General features: G+C 32.7%; 1 protein-coding gene across 1 annotated transcript; it reads left to right on the forward strand.

Annotated features, from left to right (window-relative positions):
- Positions 1–1370: 1370 nt before the first annotated feature.
- Positions 1371–15199, forward strand: LOC133203002 (uncharacterized). Its single transcript, XM_061338855.1, has 4 exons — positions 1371–2148; positions 7996–8032; positions 14065–14160; positions 14265–15199. The coding sequence occupies exons 1-4, from the start codon at positions 1678–1680 to the stop codon at positions 14699–14701; spliced, it is 1041 nt and encodes a 346-aa protein (XP_061194839.1). The 5' UTR covers positions 1371–1677; the 3' UTR covers positions 14702–15199.
- Positions 15200–23173: the final 7974 nt, after the last annotated feature.

Raw genomic sequence — 23173 nt, forward strand, 5'->3', positions numbered from 1 at the left:
CCGATCGTTTCATTTTTTTTTTTTAATTTAAACTCAGTCTAAAGTCCGTGTTTTTTACACTTGGACAGGTTGTAACAAGTGCTAGGTCTGCATAATTGATACGTATACCCTGTAGGTAAAAAGATATACCTAGGACATATTGAGGATTTATGTGCAAATTAATCGGCCAACTATTTCGACGAGTTTCTTTGTTGTATTCAAACCCTCGATATTTAAAACGTATACTCATGGAACAAATATGGTTGCACACGAATTCATTGCAGTCATTTAAACATTTCCCATAAGAAATCGACCGATAGATTTATAAGATTCTTATCTTTAGGAATTATATTGCATATAAGCACAAAACACATCAAGAAATTGAGAAAAAGATATTGGAATTAGCTTTTATGACACACCAGGGGAAACTCGTAGTAATGAAGTTTTGGGGCTTCATGAGATGTTTGAGTCATTCAGAGACGTAATTTGTTCGTCGAGATTTAGAAGAAAATGGAAAATATACCATATCTTAAAAAGGGCCTGAAACTGGTTGATCTTATAATAAGAATTTATGAATAGACTAATTATATTTAAGACATGTACATTAATTAACTAATTAATAATAATTATGAAAAGATATCATGTTTTAATTTTCCATGAATTGGCATGCGGTTTTCAGGACATTCGAGCGGGTGGAAGATTGCTTTAATATATGTAAAATTTAAAATCCTAAGGTTAAATTTATTTTTGAAGAATGACCAGGTAAGGAAAACATTTGTTATCGCAGATAAGTATTATTTTAGGAAATTCAGTCCACAATTTAAACTGAAATAAAATTAAATTTAGTCATTGTGTCAACACGCCCCCCTCGGTTGAAATATTTACTGAAGTCTATATACGAATGTGTGTCCCGATCAAGTCAAATCCATTTTGGGCACTTAAAAGTCTTAAGAAATTAGATCACAGTTCTTAAGCCCCTAATCAGCTTTCCTACAGAACCGAAACCCCTTTTGTCAAATTTTTAAAGCAAATAACGTGGTTATTGATAAGATATATAGGTAAAGAAAAGAAAACCTGTACTTTGCATTTTCGTTCTTTTGAAATAGATATACGATGTTTATTCATGTATAAAAATCGTATTGTAACCGCCTTTTTTTTTTTTTTTTTTTTTAGATATGTGTAATCATATCGGCAATAGATTTTACGCCTGCGATTTTTCATTATAAATCGATTGATTTAATCTTTAAACAATATCCGCGTACATTTAAATCAGGGGAAAAGCATATCCTTTTTTCAGTACCCCTTTTCTCTTAAAAGCTTGCATGCGTATAGGATTGAGTATAAATTTGACAGAGAAAATCTATTGGATAAACAGACAACCACGTGTGTATTGCTTTTAATAACGGCATACACAATAACACGGGGACTCAATGAGCCATCCTTATCAAGAGTGTGCGCGTACATATATTGACTGTGTACACATCTATACATTTTTAAAGTTTTAAATCACGCAACGAGAGATTTATGTCAGACCTATCGGGAGCGTGAAGTCTGTATTTACCGTGCAGTAGAGTTGGTCGCCCGTTATTTACTTCCGTGGAAATCGGTTTTCCTCGCTATCCAACAAACACATGTAATTGATTCAAACGCTGGTTTCGCTAATAGAGACCGGGCGTATAGAACCGCGCTGAGGAAAAAATGTCAGAGGATATCAAAAATATGTCGGATGATCAAGAACCAGAAAGTTACGATGTGTTACTAAGGAACGGAGTGAAACCAAATGACTTCTACAATAACGGAAAGTCAAAGATGGACTGTCCAAACTTTAAGATGGAATTGTTACAGAGTGAATACATAAGAATCAGACGATATCTATACGGATTAACGGCGGTCGTTGTGACTGGGATTTTGATACTAATTGTAGTGGTAGCTGTTTTATTTGGGAAATTAAGTCATGACTTGGTCAATCATGAACACAAACCAAAAGTAGGGGAACAGATCTCGGCGATGCAGAAAGAAAATGAACTATGTGTTCCATGTGCCAGCATTAGGTCAGGTCCAAGTGTTGAAGAAAACAAAGTTTTGGACGAATTTGCCAGAAAGTACGAAGAAAACATTGAAATGTGCTGTGTTGAAACTCCGTCAGAGCTTCTGCTTATGTTAGAATTGGTAGGTATTTGACAACTCTTTCTCTCTCTCTCTCCCTCTCTCTCTTGTTTAATTGTATACACAAAAAGTCACAAATATCATTTTTGTTTCGGAAGTACTTCACAAAGGCAGAAACTTGAGAGAGAAAAGATAAGTGTATATACTTGAATTCCACTTCAGTTTGTAATTATCCAGACGTCTTGTGAAATCTTTAACATGAGTGGATTAAATTGCCTTGTAGAGTCTTTTTTGTAATTCTAATTCAAGTTTCTGAAACCTCAGCTGTACATTCTAAAACAATAAATCATTTTGTTATAAGTTTCCTAAACATGAAATCAAAAATTAAGACAGAAAAAAGTGTGTATTTGACATTAGCATAAACAAATCCTGCTGATATATTTCATGTAATTTTCTTAAATGTAAACAACTAAAGTTCGCAGTCTGCAAATTTTTTTCACAAGCAATGATGTTAAAAATGTTAAAAATTATTGTGCAAGACATTAAGTATCATTAAGTTTGTTTTAAAACACTAAGCTCTAACCATTCTAATCCCTTTTCCCTCAGTCTAAAATTGTTTTTTAAATGACAATAAAATTATTGACAGCTGTAGGCAAAAATTTTAGCTGTTTGTTCAAATGTTTTTTTTTTCCCTCCTATTTCATGGGATATGACTCTCTATTGATTTTTTTTTTACAGGTATATACAAAACTTAAAGTAAAGCTTTATAGTTTGTATGATTTCAATCTATATTTGTTGCAGATAATCATATTGCACAGGTTTCATATAACGAATGATTATTACAAAGATAATGATACGAGTTCGAACTGAAAACGGAACAAAAAAAATCTGCTCTCCACAGCGGTGATCTGAGTTGCTGTAATTTGTTTCCGAGTCTGGAACAGACAGGAATGAATGATGAGATTATTTTCTAGCTTATTGAGATATGAAGTATAATTGAGTATAAAATACATATTTCGTGAACACTCATCTTCCCGTTGACGCCCAGTTTCTGTCGTTATGACTCGGATGCATTCGGAGTCCCTCAGGGTTGGGTCGTTGATCGCACTTTGATCGTTAAGTTTTATAACACACTTTTTGTTTTCTTTTGGCTAATGGGTTCAAAGTCAAAATAATAAAAAATCAAATTAACATAGGTAAAACAAATCTATAGATCATATTTTTTTTCTACGAATCGTAATTTTCTTCCGTAATAATGAAAGACTTGGTGATGAGTTCTCCTTATGGAAAGATTATGGGGGTATTTGGATAATGAAATTGGACATTATACTTAATCACGTGTGATTTATGAAAAACCCTCCTCATTAAGCATAAACAAACACTGACAGTGAACGAATGGCGAGCTCTTTTCGTCAATACGGACAGACTTCATTATTTTCGCGGGTGTTGACAGCCTAGTTCGTTAGGGATTGATCGGGTCGTCATTGTAATCAATCGCACCCTATTCATTCTGAGCGTCGGACAATAGGAGGGATCGAACATGCTTTAATGGTGTAGTAAGGCAGTGATTGTAAATCTAATACTGCATCTGATAAATCTATAATAAATTGTTACGATTTTGTCAAACAGATGCATAGAGCACAGTTTTTTTTTTCTTCCAGTCGGAACATTTATTTTCAATCCAGGAAGCATTTTTTTTTAACAAAAGTTGAAGCATCAGCTTGCTTACAGATGTAATAATTTAGAATGTATGAAATACATATAGATATAATTTAGTTCTGAAAAATATAACAAAATACCGTGTTTTCTTGCCCCTTATATTAGTTAAACTATAGCCAGTCACGAGAATATCTCTAATACAAGACGAGCGTATAGCATGTGTTCTCAATAAACATGATAAACCGTAACGGTTATATCTTTGGATGAAATTTTCCTTTGTTCTGTAGATCTAGTAGTACTGTATATGCGTTCTCAATGCTCAATACTAATTCTGGTATCCATTAATTGTAGAAAAATAGAAAAGTGCTGTTTAGCGGACCTTTGACCCGTTGTCTTGTTATTTCCTGTCAAACCTCATTGTCTCGGAATCAATACAAAGATATAGCAACACGTCTCCTATTTCGAGAAAGGATTCTCATTTAAACAACTTTATCGTCTTGACAACGGGAACGTGTCTCCATGATATTCATGTTTATGAATTGTACTTCGTATTATACTTTCCTGAAATATCTCTTAATTTCCCACTGTTTTTGATAAGAACGGTCTGTTTAGTTAAAAAAAATCAACATTTTCGGTATTTCGGTAAATTGATAATCTTTTTTATCCATGATTCTGAAGTATAATAATAAATATGTTATAGTTTATAACATATGTTGCAGAAATGTATTAATAATAAACATTTCCTGTATCCAGACAGCGTCGATTACATATTCCTGATTAACACGTGTTGTTTTGCATATCTTTCAAATATGTTGCAGATTATCAAGGTGCGAAGAAGGAAATTCGGTCCAGGAAAGCGAACTCCAAACATTCAAACCTTTCATGCGCTCGATTAATTTTTGAAGATTAATATTTCTAGAAAAAGTATATCTGTTAAAGATTACAACTTATCGCAAACGTATCGTCAATAGATATGTAGTTTAATCCGCAATAATAGGGTTTTCCCTACCTAAATCCAATATAAGATTTATCTCTCTCCCCGACTGTCAAATACTCGTGGGTAATATCGGATAAAAGTGGCGTACTGCTGTGAATTAACACTCCATGGTGGCTAAGAAAACCAAAACTTTGATATGCGTGTCATATTTCTACATATATACGTAATCACGACTTAATTATTGTTTAACGGTATCTTATTGTTTAATGTTACCCGAGTTAAAGGGACTTTTATAAGGATGGGTTCGAGAATCGAGATATTTACAAATTCTTTAATCTTCTATTTCAAACTGTGATCACATATAGACAAAAAATGTGGAAATATGACTAATAGCTTTAAATAATAATAGATATGGTAATCCAATGCAATAATTAATCGTGTCGGTTTTATTATCCATGTATGGATAAACGACAAAATTGTTATCATTACGTATACCAAGGGACGAAATATTACATGAACCATATGATTGATCAGATATTATTCATTAATCCGAAGGATTACAGAGATTAACTCGTTGTCATTTCTAAATAGAAATTATATAATGTTAATTGAAGAAAAAATCTAAAGTCTTTCTGAAGAGTCAGGGAAAAAAATAAAAAGAGAAATTTTCTTTAGTTATATATTTTTTAAATCACAGAGGAGAAATCATCATAGGGCAGAAATTCCCATGAAGCTTTTATTTTTAAAAAACCTTTTATTATCCTAGCACTTTTATTTGCATTTAACTGTCATGTGTCGAAATCAATGGACACAAAAAAGCTAGAGCGTGCCATTTCCTACAAATTGCAAGATAATACAAGCATCTGTTTGTTCCGATAAAAGACGCGAGAGAATACACAATTTTATATCTTCGGTCCCAAACAAAATTAGGTACCAGATTTCCCAGACTAGACCGTTGTTCCCGCAACCATATTTGTATGCTCTAGATATGAATAAAAAGAGAAATGTCTCTATTTTATAGCGCCCCTTTGTTTTGCATACAAAAGCAATTGCTTTATTTAATTTTGCTTCCTCCTTACATTTATTCCGATATTCCACACAATTCGAGATTCAGGGACCAACTTAAATCAAATCTAACCACCTGGATAGCTCCTAGTCGTTAGGGATAAGAGTGTGTTTATCTTTAAGCTCACTGCTATGTCAAAATTGTTTAAATTTCCGTATATATTTTACAGCCGTATGCTCAGTATCAAACCTGTGTCTGCCTGGAAGTAGAAAATGATGTTTCTATCAATGGTTCATTTGACTTTTATATATTTTCCATATTTACCCCTAACTATGGGGCTACTGTTAAAATGAAATACATATTGTAGCTAATTCCTTGTGACATTTGTTCCCCTGTGCCCCAAACTCAGACGTCAAAATCTCTGCAGGAAAATTGAATAGTCGGATGTTTTTGGATTATGACCCAGCAATTCAATTTCCAGAGATTTTGTCTTTGGTTTCACGTTAGAATGAGTTGTCCTAATGGAATTTTTCTGGCAGTTTGGTTAAATATGTTGCTCAGTTTGAAAGGATTAGAAATAAAGTTACGGAATTGAATTAGATTGTATCCTTCACTTATAACAATATTAATGATATCGCTAAAACTCACTGCTTATACGTTAAATAATGCCCTCAGGAAAAGAGGGGGAAAATGTTTAATGTACTTTTATCAAAATGCAATAATACAAATAATGATTTTAACCACATAATGATTTTCACTTTAAATGTTTTTCTAAGTTTGATAACATTGGGGGGGGGGGGGGGGTTAAAAATATGAATTTTCACTTCTAAAATAGAAGTGATAATATTTTTTAGTCATGTTAAAAATACTTATTGACTCGCTTCTCAATTAAGAACCACCTTTAGGAGAGAAGAGTTTTTCTTTCCTCAGAGTGCACCAAAGAGCAACAAGTGACTTCTCTACATCAATTGTTTTCTTTTCCATTTAATCTGACGGGTCTTACATAACTCTTGAAGGAAGAAGTAGTAACTCAGCCATTCTTTTCCTTCCCCTAAGCACTCTGTCATATGGTTTTCATTCTTATGGCATCTATTTCTTTGGGTTTATGCACATGTAAAGTTTTGACATCTATCTTGTCATAATTATATAGCAAACACCCAAGGTCATAACAATAGGGAGGATGAATTTAGCTTGCGCTTTCAGAAGGAACCCAAATTAACCCCAATTCGTCGATATTTCCGTGAATTCTGTTTATTGCTTTAATTAATTGTAGAATTTTTTTTTCTCCTCACGATAATTAATGAAGAGATCAATAGAATGGTGCATGTAAAAATAAGTTACTTAATTAAGGGAATTTTTCCAGACTTAATTACTAATAAAACGATGTCTAGGGAGTATGTTCTTTAAATAAGAAGATTTGGGAAAGAGTTTGTTATAAATATATATACAATATGATTAAATTATATTATAGAGCATGTTGATAGTTGAGATACTAAGAAAAAAAAGTGCTTGTTGTAAATGTAAAATTGCTGTAAAAAATGTAATTTAAAAGAGGGGGGGGGGCAAATTATTCGATACATTACTGGTGTGCCTCCTTGCCTTTGTTTGGAACCAACACCTTTCAGTTTGAAGAACCCAACATAACATGTATTGCAGAGATTTGGCATGGCTGTTTTATCGATTCTGTTAAATAGACTTACATTTTCTTCCTAAACCCCTTGAGTGAAACATAAAAGCATTGTATTGATTTTTGACTTATCTTCAAACGACTCTGGAAATCAGCGTCGACATGGCGTTTAATGAATCGCCGTGAATGATTGTCGTAAAAGCTGACGTTCGACGGATGACTTCCGTTAATTATCAGAACAAGACGTCACTTATACGTACATTTGTCTGATTTTTGTCAATTAAAAAGGGGATGGTAAATTTAGAGTAATTCTTAGCAATAACTTTCCGAGTTTATTTTTTTAAATTGTTTCAATCTCGCACATTATACATACATGTAAGTATTATCTTAATATGCGTTTAAATGTGATGGCAATTTCGCATTTGGAACACTTTTTGGAGGATTTTTTCCCTCATTCCACTGGTTAAGTTACAATTGTTCAAAGCTTGCTCGCTGAGAGAAATTTATTTATTTATTTATATTTTGTGCCCAGAATTTACGATGATTAGGACTAAAGGTCATATTTGCACGGCAAAAATAAAGCGAAGCTGCACAGAACAAAATTCAATTTTCCGTGATGTAAGTCATGAAAAATATCTATATGTGATATAAAATTGAGTGATTTTGTTTCATTTTTTGTAGTTCATTGAAAAAAGATACAGAGAAGAATCGGCAAAAGGTAAGCATGACAATTTGTAATCTTGCTAAAGATTCACTTAACTATATTCCACAAAAAAAGATTTCATTAGAACTTCAATAACATTGAGTCGATAGTTCTTTATATAAGTGACTTTTATATTACTTCTCGCTGTATAGCCACAAGAACGGCCGAGTGCTTTCAGTGCTATGATTATGTGTTATTGCTTAGCCCTGTCACGCTCCCTCCAAATCAATATTTATACGACACAAAATTAGATGCTTCATATTGTTGCCCAAACCACTTGCTTAACGGCGTCCTTTGATGGAAAAGCAGTCCAAATTAGATTGTGTTTAATTAAGCCTGGTATTTTATAAATGTCGTTACGTTAGATGAAGGATCCGGGATTTATGACTCCTCTTTGAGCAGGCTTCGTCGTTTAGCTTTTTGCTCTCTGGAATGTAGAAGCTGTTGACAGCATCAAATGATGCTTGCTAAGATCGTTCACGGAAGCAACCAAAAACCGCCATTGATTTCCATTAATGCTGTTTAAAACTAGTTTCCTTGATTCATTTACAAAGACATCCATCGATTTAATGTTTCTGAATTTTTCCCATGTTTTTACATTCTTCTTTTCCCCCTTCTTGTTGTATGGTGATGTTTCATTAGAAACAAGATCTAACGATTTTAAATTACTATCATTTGTTTTTAGAAATAATGGAAATCAATCGAGTGCATCTCTCGAACTGAGTCTTTAGATATCTTTGAAATGCTTAACTTTTGGGATAAGAATACATTAAGGTAATAGTTCCGGTGCTATTAATGTTGCCTGGGAAACAAACAATTAAACAAGAAATTTAATTACTTCAACAAACAAGGAGACTGGATTTAAATCTTTTAAGTAAATTTTAATGTCATCTTTGCATTTTGAATCGCGGACGTAATGGTCATGGTAAACTAAAGGATGACACTTATTTTATTTAATTTGAGGGGACTCTTGCTTATGACGGAGTGGACCAGTTGAGTATAGAATTAAATGCAAATGTTTATTAAAGGCGCCATAAGAAAATTGAAAACAAATTCACGCAACATCAAATGTGCATATGTACATCTACATGTATGAAATTATACATACAAAAAATAAGAAAAATAAAAAATACAATTTTGTTTTGTAAATGGTTAATTTTCCACGTGGAGGTTATTAATTCAAAATTTATTAAAGAACAGGATAAAACAGTGAAACCAGAGCAAATTCTAGGAGCAAGTAGATACGATTAAAAAATAATTAAGCAGTTAAAGTATTTTTGTAAAACGTTTAACTGAATGTCACAGGGTTCAAATGTGCAACACAATTTGGGATAATTCAAAGTCAGCCGTTTATCTTCTGAATTAACAAACATTCCCAAGCTGATTGTAGGAAATACTTGAAAGATCGCCAGACCACTTTCCATCAGATTTAAAAAAGCAAATATATCTCTCATTTTGAAATGGTTAAATTTGTTTAATTATGGTTCGGAAAGATAAGTTTAAAGTCATTGAGTTTGAAGAATCAATACGTCGTTCACGGTTCATTGGTTTTAAGTGTTGACACAGGGTTTTACATTTATTTATTATTTTTTCAAGGCCCTGTGTTCTATATGGAGTTGAGACGATTTTTAAATTCTCGAATTCTAACTCTTAACAATAGATAGATTGCACTCCTTTGAAAATCGCGGAAGCCATTACAGATCGCAAACAGTTTATTTATACCCATCTCTAAAACACAAACGGCGTTGAAAATACTCCCTTAGAACTAAACCCATTTGAAACCAATAAATAAATCTTTTGAGAGGGCATAAATATTCAATAAAGGCTTTGTCATCTTGATTCAAACGTCAAGACGTGTCTTCAAGAGCAAACACAATGGGATCAAAGTCATGAGTGTGAATGTGTTACTAAGTTGAAAAGTTGAATTGTAGGTAAAATATGTAAACTCTTAACTGGTACCCGAGACCTTCCTTCTTTCCATTTTACCATCCTAAAAAAATAAACTTTAATCTTTTTTCATATACACATGTACGCGTAATATCTACTTTAAAGTATGTTTTTCAGTAACTGAAAGTTATAACATTATAAAGTTTAAGTTTTTATAATGTTACAATGTTTCAGAATTTGTTTTGATTGATCATAATGGCTTGTTATGAAAGTTGAAACTTTGATCTTGAAATATACTTTGACTAAGGTTTGATTTATTTATTTATGGGAGGGGATTGGTTCCTATCGAATGCCTCAGTACTAATTTACATAAATCAAAGATCTTAATATAATCGTGTGATTTGACAAAGAACAGGTATCAATTAAATATTTTATTTAAAAACAAGTGAATCTTTTACACTAAATCAACCCTGGAAAAAAGTTGTATTTTTTAAACCGGTAGAGAATTTAATAAGATTTTGGATTAGTTTCATGCAGAGTACACTAACGAAACACCGTGACGTCATTGACATTCGAAGAAAAAAAATACACGTATGTATATTACACAAAACACAAACATCCATATCCCACAAAACTCAGTAATCTGAAAGGGATAAGAGTTGTTGCTTATATGAAAGTCGGGAAAGAATGTTGTGATTAAAAATAAAGAGATTTATTTTGAAATGAAGATATGTATGAATTAATGACAAAATGACACTCTTAAAAGCACCTCGTCAACTTATTTCTGCCAGAATTGCCCACGTGCATGCATGTCAGTCACATACAATTTAGGATTGAATGAATTTTATATCAGCTTTGATTCACTTTTTCATAGCTGCTCCATGGTGAAAATATGTTATATTTTGTTCACTGAGATATTTTTTTACAACATGAATGGCAGTACCCACATTATGGCATTTTAAGCAGTGAAGAATTTATCGCATTTTGCTATTTTTTTAACATTAAAAATAATTCTATAACTTACGATTCAAATTAGTGTCGTGCAGAATAATAAATTGATATAAAATTTGATGTATTATTAACTTTCAACAGGACAAAATGAATTTTTACTATCCGATAAACCGAGAAAAAAATCTGTTATATTTTACTGATGATAGAACTGCGATAACCTTTAAAGACCTACATGTAGTCGTTTACTCTATACATGAACATGTCTATTTCGGTGACTATTACTGCATAGTGTTTAAAGAGGCTGGGGGGTTGTGGCCATTTTTAGACTATATTGAAGAGCTCCATATGAAGATATAGAAAATAATCAAATTTTAAAACTAAAATTTTTAAAATTTTTCTTTGCCAAATGATAGTTGACAGCTTAAGATATCATATCTAAAAAATTAAGTTAAATCTGGTGGTTAATTTGTGGTTAATTTGTTGACCCCCCAGCCTCCTTAAGTCTATGTGGGCACGAGAAATAATTAAAATGAAAGTAAGAAATATAACCTAGGCTTTGCCCTTTATGCGAATCACCATGTAATCCAGTGCATACACGTTTATACCCTTATAAACCCCAAAATCTATACGGTAATTTCTTGATTGATATGTTTAATCTAAAAGACATAGTCGTGAATATGTACCTCAGAAGTAGGCTTCTCTTTCAATATAATGACCATCTGTTTTCTGTATAGGAAACACACTAAAGAAAACAACACTCTATCCTAACAGTGTACTTTTACAAACGCAGAAAATATATAAAAAATGAACACAACCGAACGCTACTTAAAAGCAAAAATAAAGTAAATCGGACGGTTTCTCAAGCATTTTTTTTAATTCGCCGTCAATAGCCGTTTCTAAAAATTTTGTGTAAAAATAAATAGAAAATGCACAGTTATGTAATGGCTAGACACAAATTATGATGTATGGTGTAAATATCACATTGATAAGGAGTGGATTCAGTTATAAATTGATCAAAATAAAAAAAAAAATAAGCAGTGCATTCTTATTATTTGTAACAGTTTTGTATGAAGATATGAAAATTTAGTAAACATTTGACGCTAATCGCTATTTCAGTAAGTGGTAAAAAATCATTAGAGTGCACATTTTCTGAGAGTTCATCAGCCCTGAAATTCGATAAATAGTGCAAGCATCCTCATCTTTTGCAGTGGACTTGCTCTGTTTACAACTGGTGGGTCATTGCTTTATCAACAAGTGTTTCTAGTTTTCCGTTCTGTTGAAAACGACACGTGTTCTATTCATGTGAATATTCCTTGTCGTTTCTTGGCATTTACCGTTTCTTGTATAAATTAATTATTATATTTAGATGAGTTATTTCCCTTCTGTGTATAAGTCTATATAATATATATATATAAAGTTTCATTGAGGATCAATTACATTTGACATGCTGTGAGTTTACAGAGAAAAACAACAACAGCTAAACGAGCACTGTATTATTACATTTCTCTGGATCATTTCTAGTTTTACACACATCACCATGGAACTGCAATTTTCTCCAGGACATCAATAAGAGAATAGCATGTGAATTTGTATTACTTTATTTCCTTTAAAATATAGGAAAAAGATGGTATCGGATACATTGGTAATCTGATCTTAGAAACATCTGTGTCACGAATTTCGTGCATCGGAAGTAAGAAATGCACCATATAATGATTGTAAAATTAATTACCAAGACAAAACGTTAACGAATCTGAAATGTATCGGTAATGTAATAGATCGTATAAAAAACTTGATATGTCTGTTCTTTTTATCCGACGTATGACTTAAAACAGCCGCTGAAGAGAAAAAAATCATCTGGCATTTAAGCACTTCTTTCTGTGCGGAGTAAATTAGGCATGCACTGCGTAAAGAGGATCTTTTTATGACATTCAGATTTTTATTGGAAGAAGTGCAGAACCTCACACCTAGACCTTGTGTAACGTCAGCTTTATTTCACACCCTTGTCAAAAAGTAACTGTTTGACAGTTATGAAAACCACCAGAGATTGTTTACTAAAACATATCCATTCATGTTATTATATTATGATTTTCAAAAGTAAATAACATCTGCAATGCATATGTGTACCGTTTCACCAGGAGGCGTTATATTTTGGACCAGAGTCAAAGTCTCATAGGACAAAGAGCTAGAGACAGGGGCACTAATTACATTAAACTTTACACCGTTAAATGATGAGTTTTTGCCCACGGACAGGGTTTAAATGATCGTTGGATGTGATAAAAAGTAATCGATACGAAATATGACTCGTCTGAATACAGCTATGATTTTTTTTCGATTTTTAATACATATTATGACATTTATTGCATAAACAAGCATAACCAAAAAAGGCATATTTGCTGAAAACGAGAGAGAGAGAGAGAGAGATATTAAATTCCAAATTTTTATTTGCCTGAGATATTTTTTTTTAATTTATTGTGATGCTCTTTCGAAAGCTTACAATATCGATGGATTTGTGTATCATTTATCCTGACTGCTAAATTGAAATCGACTAACAATACGGACTCTAGTGTTAATCACAGGGTGTTGACTTTAATAAAAGATCATAGCAATGTTCTCAGCAAAAACTCAGAATTTCGATTAAAATATCATTACGTTTATTGCACATCCATATAGGACTATTCATGCCTTATTTCTAAGGCACGCGCCGGGACCCGCTATTATGTTGTTTAGATGAAGAATGATATGAAATCAATGAGGGAGGTTAATGCACAGCGTACAATACACATTTCAAATCAACATTCACATCTTTTCATTGGATCACTTATATCTTTAGGGCCTGACTTAAAATGCTTTTAAAATCTTAAAAAGTCTTAAAAATTAAACGAACGCTAGAACGTTGACATGGACCGGAAATTATTTACTTCTGACACTTAGTCAATTATCTTTGCCGAACAACGTATACATGTATATATAATACAAGCTTAGCTTCAAATAATGCATTTCTGGAGTGTCATGAAAAATATAGAAATTTTATGAAACCCTGCCCTTTTCTTAATGTCCTTAAATTTTTCAGCTTTCTAGTTTTATTTAAATACAAGTTTGTAAAAGTTTGTAATGAACTTGTCAAATTCATATAATTAAAAATGTTATAAAGTTGATTTTCTTAAAAAAATCAGATGTACATTTTTTGAATAATTTTCTTTGCTCTAAAGGTAATGTTCCTCGCACTGGTGAATTGGTATCCTTTGAGGGTCAACAGACGGCAGCGCACCTGCTAGGCTCTCAAGAAAGACTAGACGAAGACATCGGTATGTATTAATAGAATAAGAATATATAAATGGCGCCAAAAAGTACTTCTATCTGGGAGTATAGGCAAAAATCTTGCAATCTAATGTATTTCTTTCTTGTTTAGGTCCAGGCACGCGGTTTTCCGTACCACACTGGATATACGACAAGGACATTGCATTCCTCAGTAACGTGAAATATCGCCACGGAAGACTAGTGGTGCCCTCTGACGGGTATTATTACGTCTACAGCCAGGTGTCGTTCGTAGAGCTATATTCCGGAAGTAACCCTGCCACCCAATCATCCTCCATATCCCATTATTTGTGTCGCTATAACATAATCTATCCTAACGGAGGAGAGGAAATTCTGGCTAAAAATGCCGTCAGCAAAGCATCTAACAGCAAAGTTGTCGGAGAATACAGCAGCCATCTTGGAGCGTTGTTTAAATTGCGGAAAGACGACGAAGTGTATGTTAAAGTCTCGGATTTATCTCTTATGGTTCGAGATGTTAGGAGAAACTACTTTGGTATCTTTAAGTTGTCTAATATCACACAAAACGATTAACTACAGTGCAGGCAAATCCACATTTCAGCGTTTGTCATTCTTCATAAATGCCTTCATTCAATTAATATAATTATATAAATACATGATTTATGAAAGTGATTGCTTTTTGAACATTATTATAGTAGCAACAATATCAAAGTTGTTAGGAACGAAACAGACAAAAATGCTTATTAATTGTATAGATGTAATTAGTTTGGAGATACAGTTTAAAAGCAAGGATCTAGAATAAGAGAAAAATCTCATTTTCAGTTTTGTAATTCATCGATTTTTGCCCAACTGGAGCTTACTAAGAAATGTGTTCCAAATTGCATATTGCAATAACCAGTGTGTCGATTGTCAATCGTAATGTAATATATTGTGATTTGAAAAATAGCAAGTACATGTACATGTATATTTGTTGATCGGATTGAGCAAGCTAGAGAGAGAGAGAGAGTGAGAGTGAGAGAGATTTTAAGACATTAATCGTTGCAAGTTAGTGCAGGCATGTAAGGTGAAAGGGGAGGGGGGGGGGGCAGTGTGCTTGGATCTGTTTGAAAGGTATATTGGAGAAATTTATGTAATTTGTTCCCAATTTGTTCTCGGTGATCGTAACTTGTTTGTTTGAGTTTTTACCCTGAGTGATAACTTGCTTATGCGTAAAACTGCCGATATAGTTAGCTAAAGGAGTTTTTCCATTATGTTCTTTGATTTCAAGAGATTTTGCAATAATAAGTATTAAAAAGTCAAATAAAACTATAGATAGGTTTTGTTTAGTAGATAATATAAGTATTAAATTAGGAGTACAATGTAGTTATTTCAACCAAGAAAATATATATACATGTATATTGTTTGCGATAACAGGTTTTTGGCATTATTCTATCAATATAAGTAATATTGAATGCTTGTCAATTATACGTGTTTGTGGATTAGAGGGTTTTGACTTTTTGTCAAACGTAGAAATTTATTTTTCTTTTGTTCCTGACTTGAGAAGCCAGTTTTTATTTTAAAAATAGTTTTGTTCCTGATGTAGTGATTAATGTATTTTTGTATTGAAATTGACGCAATGTCAAAGAAATAAAAGAAAATTTCTAAGTGCGAGTTTATTTTACTTTGGAAGCGCCTCATCCTCACAACGTCAGGGGTCCCGAGTCCACTCAGAGGTCCCGAGCCCACTCAGGGGTCCCGAGTCTACTCGGGCCATTGGTTCAACGACCAGGAGTGAACTCAAGGACCCTTGACGTTGTGAGGATCGAAGCACTTGTTCAGTCACAGATCTTTCAAAAGTGGGTGAAGGTGGAATGAGGGGAGCTGGTCAATGAGAATGACCCAACCCCTTTTTATATCCAATTAATATAGAAGTGTTTCAGAATAATTGCTATGACAATCTACTCTAATATGCGGGTATAAAACATATCAAACTGCTGTCAACGTCTTTCATATAATACTAGAAATCAATATTTCTAATATATACGCTTTATGGATATCAATTATTTTTAATTCTTAATGCACTCACTAACCTGAAAATGATATACATGTATTTGATTTTTTTAAAGGGGGCGGGAAAATACAAATTTGGCGCCACAAAAACACCCACTAAATCCGTTTAGTTTTACAGTTGCTTTATTGATATTTAGTCATCAAAGTCTAACACATAACATATCAAATACTTCTTGCTATATATTATTTATATATCAATCAACAGCCTTGGTTTTAACATTTATATATCCTTCTTTTGTCCGCCTGCAGAATCAGTGCCATGTTGTATACAAAGGACATCAAAGGAAGTTGGAATTATGCGATAAAACATTTAATTAAAGATAATGATGGATCAAAGATAAGGTGTGTAGTTTTTATCGACTCTTCATTATAAAATATCTGCACAGGTTGCACCTGCTTCGTTAAATCTGCAGATCATGTTTATATCAATGAAGAGCTGTTTCTTCTGTATGAAACCTTGTGCACAGATTTCTGCTTCATAAACTTTGATAGCTGTAAGAAGTGAACCAGTTGTGCCCCAATATATTACTTATGGACACCACAATCACCCCTCTCCATGGGGGAAGAAAAGGGATTATGGTAAATACAAACTCACAATTGTCCTTATATCCACTTGGGGGTCATGGTGGTTCTAAATTTCCTGAGGTCAAGGCACTTTCAGTTCCTATCATATTTCCAATATCAAGGGTATTCTAGACCTTTAAATGTGGGTGGCAACAGGAAGGAACTCCTCTTTAAATTTCCCATATTTTCTTCCCGTTTTGTCCTCTTTCTACCTAGGTCTCTTACTTTCACTCCCCCCCCCCCCCTTCCTTTTTATCTTACATGTTCCTAGTAAAGAAGATGGGCGAACAAGGCGAGCAAAGTGCCTACTGTGTGACAGACAAAAAAGTGTAAAATTTTCTTTGATATTCCATTTTTACATATCAAATGTATTCTTTATGTAGAATCTCCACAATTGCAACAATCTTACAAAGATTGAAAATATTCGTCTATGAAATAGCATATACACACCAAAGACAGCAAAAATGATCAATTTTTCATACTTTATCACAATTTTTTCCATATGAGTGGGTCTTCGTTCCATTTTTCAAAAAGATTGCACTCAAAGTATGCGTAAAACTATTCATATTTTCGGTTTACAAAAACATCGAACAAAGACCCACAATACCTACAAATAGACATTCGTATCTTTCCGAGAAATATTTGAAGTCCATTTAGCCAAGGGTCATTTCACAAATGTGATTTAATTTGGCATGAACTGTGTTGTGTAGTAGTTGGCGTGTTAGTCTCGAAGAAAAAAAAAAGTGACACTCAGGATTTTTATTCTCAGGTTCGAACGGTCGAACCACAAGATAATCACATATTTTTTTTAAATCATAGAATGATTTTTACTGACAGATTTTTCCGTAGAAATGTTTTGTTTGTCATAATTTCATACCTTTCAATAATAAGAACCTTACTCTAAATATTAAATTTACAAATTGAATATGACTTTTATATGTTTGAAGCTATAGGCATTTTGCATGCTTTGTTCGCCCATCTCCTTTGTTTTGAATAAGCTATATATTTCATTAAGACAATCTTTATATTCTAGATGTCAAAATATAAGGTATTACAATGCTGTTGTTCAGTATGTTCAGTGATATGATTTTATGCACCAAAACTTTTTATCGCGACGGAAAGGTAGCGTTTTAGTCCAGGAGTAAAGAGAGACATCTTTCAGTTTCTTTTACATACAAAATTTGTAAATTATAAAATCTGATTGAATTAAATTAAGAAATAAGGTGTGTCTAAAACCAGTGTGTATTTGATGGAATGATTTTACCATATTGTTATAAAAAAAATAAAGACTATTTTTTCCACAAGAACTGTGATCTTTAAAATGTAGTCAAGAAATACCGGTATTAACAAACAAAAACTTCAAAAGCTTCCATCCTCTGTGAATAGACTAGATGACTCCTTAATTACGTTTTAAACATCAAACAAATATATTTTCATGTAAATTCTTAAAACACATGATTGATTTTCGATGAGCAGGGAACGCGTTTGTCGAAGACAAGCAAAAATGATAATAGCCCCGTGTGCATGCATGTACGCCATTATTCTCAGAACGTCATGTGACCAAATGTCGAAAACAGATTGTAGGAAGGCATACGGTACTAATTTTATCAAGCTCCGCGCTGTGTCTGTTGTTAATTAGTTTTCAGTAAGTACTCTCCGTATCGTAGATATGTATATATCATTCACAATCAATGTCTATGAAAATAAGATGGGTCTACGGACAAATCGACGACAATTGTCTAGACCAAGGTACATTCCAGGGATTAATAGGTTTTTCGTCAAAATGATTTTTATGTAAGTGTATTTCACTAATTAACGATTTCCAATTTGCAGTGAGTACGAATAGTGGCGTAGCAATTAAAATCTATTAATTAGTGAAATACTGTAACATAATTAAGGTTCTAACAAACCATATAAGCAAAATTTCCATCTATTTTCTATGAAAGATACAAAAAATCTGCATCACATGTTTATTGTATACAAATTGCTTTCAATATCATTTTTACTTCCGTATTATCGGAATCGTAATGATAAACACATTGCAGTAAAACAAGACACAGCATTGTATATTCTCAGTCATCATTTTATTGTGCTCACAATGATTGGATTACTACATCAAGACTTAGCGTTATCACCAGCCTTTACTTTGATGTCTCTGTAGTGTTTTCATACGGTAACAATAAAAACCATTAAGAAAATCTTGAAAGCTCTTTTATGATGCCGTACTATGAGAAGTAGTTTGGATGTCGTAATTTTGGATGACAATATATATCTTATACTTACACAAATAGACACTTCTTGTTCTCACAATACATGCATTATAGGGATCAAGATAACGCTCAATAGAATAACTGAATAACATTTATTTTATATAACAATTTTATAACAGGATTGAAAATTAATATTGCTCCAAAACATATCTAAAAAGATTCTATGATTTGAATAAATTATTAAAATGAAATTGATGTATAGTTCATGTACTAATTCGGAATATATGTAGCATATATTTTCTTCACTTACACAACATATTTATTTTAAATGGGATTAAATATTGAAAAATCGCACGTCGGTAAATTCAGTCTAATAAACATAATTATAACCATTTTGATATTCCACTATATGTGCCAATAGCAACAATCTTCCTATGAAGACAATGACATGTTTGGTAACTTTGCATGCAGACAGACGGACAGATAGATAAAAAGCAGATATTAATCAATACAAATTGTAAGGAATTATATCTTTGGACATTGCTTCACATGACTTATTTCTCGCAATTACATGTATTATACACAGTCCTGGAGAAGCAGAGCTTTGTTCCGTAGATGTTGGGGCTGTTTAGTAATACTCAGTACGTAAAAGGCGTGAGCAAAGGAACTCAATTGTAGAATTATGGCAACTTTCACAATTTTGGCACGAAAAGATGATTTATTTTTCGCACTGTATCGAATGACATTGATTTTCCGTCACAATCTCTTAAGAAAGGCGATTCTTCATCCCGAAAACACGCCAGGCTAATTTGCTACTCACTATCAAGTTACGTTTTCTGTTTTTGGTATGTAAATCAAAACCCTTTTAAAGAAATGGAACAAAAATGATATCTTTTACGGTGAATACTAGCGGCTAACTGCGTCTTGTAATTGATTTTCGCACTGGAGTTTTGCTGATAAGGCCTACAATGATACGAAATTTTTGTGTGGCGTTTTATGGCAAAGAACACGTCTGGTAATCAAATAAATGGAATAAATCTGAAGCAAGTTTTGTGAATTTGATGTACATGGGGTTTTAGACCGGACTTGCTATTTCCTTTTTTACATATCACTAGGAAGTACTGCTTTTGTGTTGGCAGACTTTATCTATTTACAAAATATGTATACATCAATGTTATTGAACAGGAAGAAATGTTTAGGTCAGCAATTTGAATCCCTGTTATCAGTTTTTTTTTAATTTGAGAGGAAAAAGATGAAAACAGAATTTTTAAAAAAAATGATGAAACACAACAGGGTCTGCAAAACTGAATGAAGGCATTCTGACCTTGGGTGTGAAGATTTTTGAAACACCCTCTTTTTATTTTCGGTTGATAATCAGAATAGAAATCTAAACTTCCGACCTGACATTTTAATTTTTGAAGTTACTTTTCTGATGTATTGCAACTTAATTTCGTATTTATATTATCATAAAACTGTCCTTTCTTCTCAATACAGTAATAAAAATTGCAATTTTGATAAGAAAATTTATCATGAGATTTGACAGTAAGGCCATAAAATTTAAGAGATTGCAAACCGTTTTAACGTCATCTGGTTCGAAATCAAGTGCTAGGGGATATAACTCTTGAGGTACTTCTTGAAGCAGTAAGACTTCGAGCTGTTCTTTCGCTAATTAACAATTTTCGATAGCCAATTTATGGTGGCATATTTCTGCCTCCTACTTGCAAGATAAATTATGTTCACATGCAAGAAAAGTATGTCAACTTGCAAGATCTACATGCAAGAAAATAAGGTTACCATGCTAGTTACCAGTTTTTGTAGAGAATCTGATTTTAATATGGGTAAATTTACTTACTAATGCTAGTATCTTGCATCATTTATGCAATATGAAACATAATTATGTTGACATGCGATTTATTTATGTCAACATGCAAGTTAATTATATGTTAATATGCGACTATATTAAGTCAGCATGCGAGTTAATTACATGTATGTTAACACGCAAGATAAATATGTCAACATGCAAGATAATTATGTTGACATGCGACTTATTTATGTCAACATTCAACATTTAAAGTTGATAAGAAAAAAGTTCATTTTAAAAGTGAAGCTGAGCATAAAAATGTTGCATGTCAACATAATTATCTAGCATGATAAAGACATCATTACCGGTGTATCAAATACATGTACAATGTACAACGCTTTTAAAGTAAAATACCACGTTGTACTTATTTTTAAAAATCGGGGAAATGTATTTCTATCTGGAAATTTTCAGTATTTTCTTAAGTGTTTATATTTTTTTAATGTTTTTTTAAAGCGTGTTATACTGCGACTAATTTTATCTCAATTTCTATTTAAATTCATGCACGACATTTCGTATTGAAAGTCGGAGAATTTCAAAGCTAAAGAAAAATTTGTGAATCTCATGCTATGTAAATCATTCCCTACAACTGCTTTTAATGTAATACATGATATGATATTGGAAGATAAAAGCATATATGTATAAGAAATATATATGAAAGGGCGAGGGTGTCAACAAAGATTTCTAGTATTCATAGCATACCATTTAATCTGGTCCATCATGAATAATTGAAATTGAATCATCGTTTTAATCAGTTTACAAGCACGTATTCTAAGAGAAATAATTTAATCAAAATTGTTTTACTACATATTCCGACCGAGTTGTCTTTCTTCTAATACTTTTATATATACATATACACACATGAGGGGAAAATACGAGTTTCTACGAAATTTAACCTGAATTCTTGAAGCGAATATTTATTTTTAAAAAATTGTTAAAATCCCTGATTCTCTTTGATCAAATGTATTTTTTTTGGCTGAAATCCCTGATTCTCTTTATTTATGTTTTTGTGAAAAATCCCTATTTTTCCTTAATTTTAATATATTTTTTTTACCTTGATAATGGTTACACAAGTCAAGTATTCCTTATAAATTTATATTTCTGCGAAAAATACGTAAAAAAAAAAATACCAACAAAATATTCAATCAATAGAAAAACTAAACTCTGCTGTCGATACTCCAAATAGAATAATGTCAAACAGTGTTACAGGGTGGTAGTAAATTTTATTATAAATTGACACATTAGTTATTTTGTACGTATTACTACCCCTCGTTTAATTCTGAATTTACAATATGATCATAAAATATTTGAAGTACATTATTAACAACAGCAGAACATTGGTATTGCAGCTTGATATTGCGCCACTGTTTTGGGTACACTTGTACCTGATTCCTGTAAGTGTGTCAAGAATAAAATCAAGGGGCGATGACCTTTTGCTCATTTAAATAAAATTATTCTGCAATTATTAACTTTTGAGTGTACAGTATTGTCTAACATTTAAGGAAAATTTAGCTTACTTTTTCTTATCACTTATTCAGTTTAGTTTTTAGACCCCTGTAGGCTAATTACTCTTTCATGAGAAGAGTCTTTGTGGTTTATTGTAATTTGTATAAATACTTTCCTTCTTATCCGGTTTGCCCATCTTCTTGTTGCAGTATGGTCGAACCATCTCTCGTTATTGTACCGAAGAATAAATTCTACCGAAATTAAGAATGAAATGTAGCCCTCGAACACCCATCCCCACCCGCACACACACATGATTTACATGTAAAAATTTGAGTTTTGTGAAACTGTCCACCTCTTTTAGTTTTTGCTCGTACCCCCCCCCCCCCCCCCCACACACACACACTTCGAAAAAAAAATCTAAACATGACTGCTGTTTAGACGCATTTGGCTTAAGAAAAATTCCACTCAAAATTGGTTTAATATTTATTTAAGACTTGCCAATGCTTGAAATGAAAGAATAGACTGTAATTTGTAAGTCGTCATCGCAGCATAATTAATATATGTGTCCTTATTGTCATCATGATCAAGATAGGAATAATAACTTCTTGATAATGGACCATCTTCGCTAGCCAAGGGTTTCTGATACGCTACTCTCCTCATGAGGAGAGTAGCGTATCAGAAACCCTTGGCTAGCGAAGATAGACCTGCTGAAATATTTTCACCTGATCACTAATCTGAGAAAGCTAAGTCACTTGCTGCGTCCGAAACATTTTTATTTTAGCATCCATTTTCCATAACAGCATCAAATTCTTAAAGCCCTGGCCCAAAACGTACCAAGGACTTTCATATGGAAACTATAGAAAGCCCATGGGGGGGGGGGGGGGGGGGCTTGGAGAGAGATACAATGTAAAAATTCTG

This window comes from Saccostrea echinata, unplaced genomic scaffold (assembly GCF_033153115.1).
Source record: "Saccostrea echinata isolate AGI-Se365-2 ecotype Australia unplaced genomic scaffold, CSIRO_AGI_Sech_v1 ptg000047l, whole genome shotgun sequence".
Taxonomy (NCBI): domain Eukaryota; kingdom Metazoa; phylum Mollusca; class Bivalvia; order Ostreida; family Ostreidae; genus Saccostrea; species Saccostrea echinata.